The sequence below is a fragment of the Mizuhopecten yessoensis genome, unplaced genomic scaffold (assembly GCF_002113885.1).
Source record: "Mizuhopecten yessoensis strain PY_sf001 unplaced genomic scaffold, ASM211388v2 scaffold8463, whole genome shotgun sequence".
Classification (NCBI taxonomy): Eukaryota; Metazoa; Mollusca; class Bivalvia; order Pectinida; family Pectinidae; genus Mizuhopecten; species Mizuhopecten yessoensis.
The window spans coordinates 261,786-263,579 of record NW_018407560.1 but is presented as its reverse complement, the minus strand read 5'-3'; the positions used below and the strand labels follow the sequence as shown (position 1 = coordinate 263,579).

General features: G+C 38.9%; 1 protein-coding gene across 1 annotated transcript in view; it reads left to right on the top strand.

Annotated features, from left to right (window-relative positions):
- The window catches only part of LOC110456006 (TBCC domain-containing protein 1-like), a gene marked incomplete at its 5' end in the record, with an annotated part of 18,196 nt that overhangs the window by 8,439 nt on the left and 7,963 nt on the right, over positions 1–1,794 (top strand). Inside the window, one exon of the mRNA XM_021506516.1 lies at positions 876–998. Coding sequence (XP_021362191.1) covers positions 876–998 — 123 coding nt within the window. The remainder of the gene's footprint in view (positions 1–875; positions 999–1,794) is intronic.

Below are 1,794 nucleotides of genomic sequence, written 5' to 3'. Positions count from 1 at the left end.
GTATCTTCTGTCACCCCTCAGGTACAGAAGCTATTTGTATATGTATCTTCTGTCACCCCTCAGGTACAGAAGCTATTTGTATATGTATCTTCTGTCACCCCTCAGGTACAGAAGCTATTTGTATATGCATCTTCTGTCACCCCTGAGCTACAGAAACTATTTGTAAAGTTTTTAATGAACAACTTTGAAAATATATATAAAGACACAGAAAAAGTCATGAATAAACCCAAGAGCATTGAGGTCGGATACACATCACTCACACACAAACAACTAGTGGTCGTGTGCGACGATCCCTACACAGGTAAATGCCATATTGAGTAGTGCAGTTCAATCATCGACAAGTTTATGGCGTTTCATTACCCATTTGGCATGCACATTTTCAGAGTATCACATTTGGAATTTTTCTCGTTTCAGAATTTCTTCCTCAAATGACAAAATTCAAATGTTTTCTAGAGCACACAAAAAATAAGACACACACATACACACAACTACAGTTCACCTTTATTTTCATCTGTCCAATGACCAGTCGGTATGCATACGTAACATGTACTCAGTAGCTACTAGCATTTTTACCTGTACACATTTTGTAAAGTAAGGATGATAACTCTGCAGAGTAAACGTCGGTCTACCGCGACTACGTAAATTACCCCCGTGAGTATACTTTTGACCTTCAAATGGTGTAATTTTCACCCAGCGTAAATAACCACGTTTACAGTACATGTAAATCTGTTCAGGTGGGTAAGACACCGAGTTCATTAGTGTATTCTTCATGTCCAGCAATTTTGTAAATGGTTATGGCATAGGGGTCTCAACAAACGGTTCATGGTACTCTATGAAAGGTCAATGGTAAAACAAACAAATGTTGATGCTTTTAGGTCAGTGACAATAGAGAAATGTCGTAACTCAACCATCATCCTGGGACCAGTAGAGACAACCGTCTATCTAAGTCACTGTGAGAAAGTCACACTTATCGCTCCCTGTCACTTCCTCATGATAAGGTAGGTACTTGTCTCCAACACTATAATGATAAATCCCAGAGTTTATCTGTCTGTACATAATGACTCCTAGAGTCAAAGTTTATCTGTCTGTACATAATGACTCCTAGAATCAGAGTTTATCTGTCTGTACATGGTGACTCATAGAGTCAGAGTTTATCTGTCTGTACATGGTGACTCATAGAGTCAGAGTTTATCTGTCTGTACATGGTGACTCATAGAGTCAGAGTTTATCTGTCTGTACATGGTGACTCATAGAGTCCGAGTTTATCTGTCTGTAAATGGTGACTCATAGAGTCCGAGTTTATCTGTCTGTACATTTACATAGTGACTAATAGAGTCAGAGTTTATCTGTCTGTACATGGTGACTCATAGAGTCAGAGTTTATCTGTCTGTACATGGTGACTCATAGAGTCAGAGTTTATCTGTCTGTACATAGTGACTCATAGAGTCAGAGTTTGTCTGTACATAGCGACTCATAGAGTCAGAATTTATCTGTCTGTACATAGTGACTCCTAGAGTCAGAGTTTATCTGTCTGTCCATAGTGACTCATAGAGTCAGAGTTAATCTGTCTGTACAAAATGACACTTAGAGTCAGAGTTAATCTGTCTGTACATAGTGACTCATATAGTCAGAGTTTATCTGTCTGTACATGGTGACTCATAGAGTCAGAGTTTAACTGTCTGTACATCGTGACTCATAGAGTCAGAGTTTGTCTGTACATAGCGACTCATAGAGTCAGAGTTTATCTGTCTGTACATAGTGACTCCTAGAGTCAGAGTTTATCTGTCTGTACAT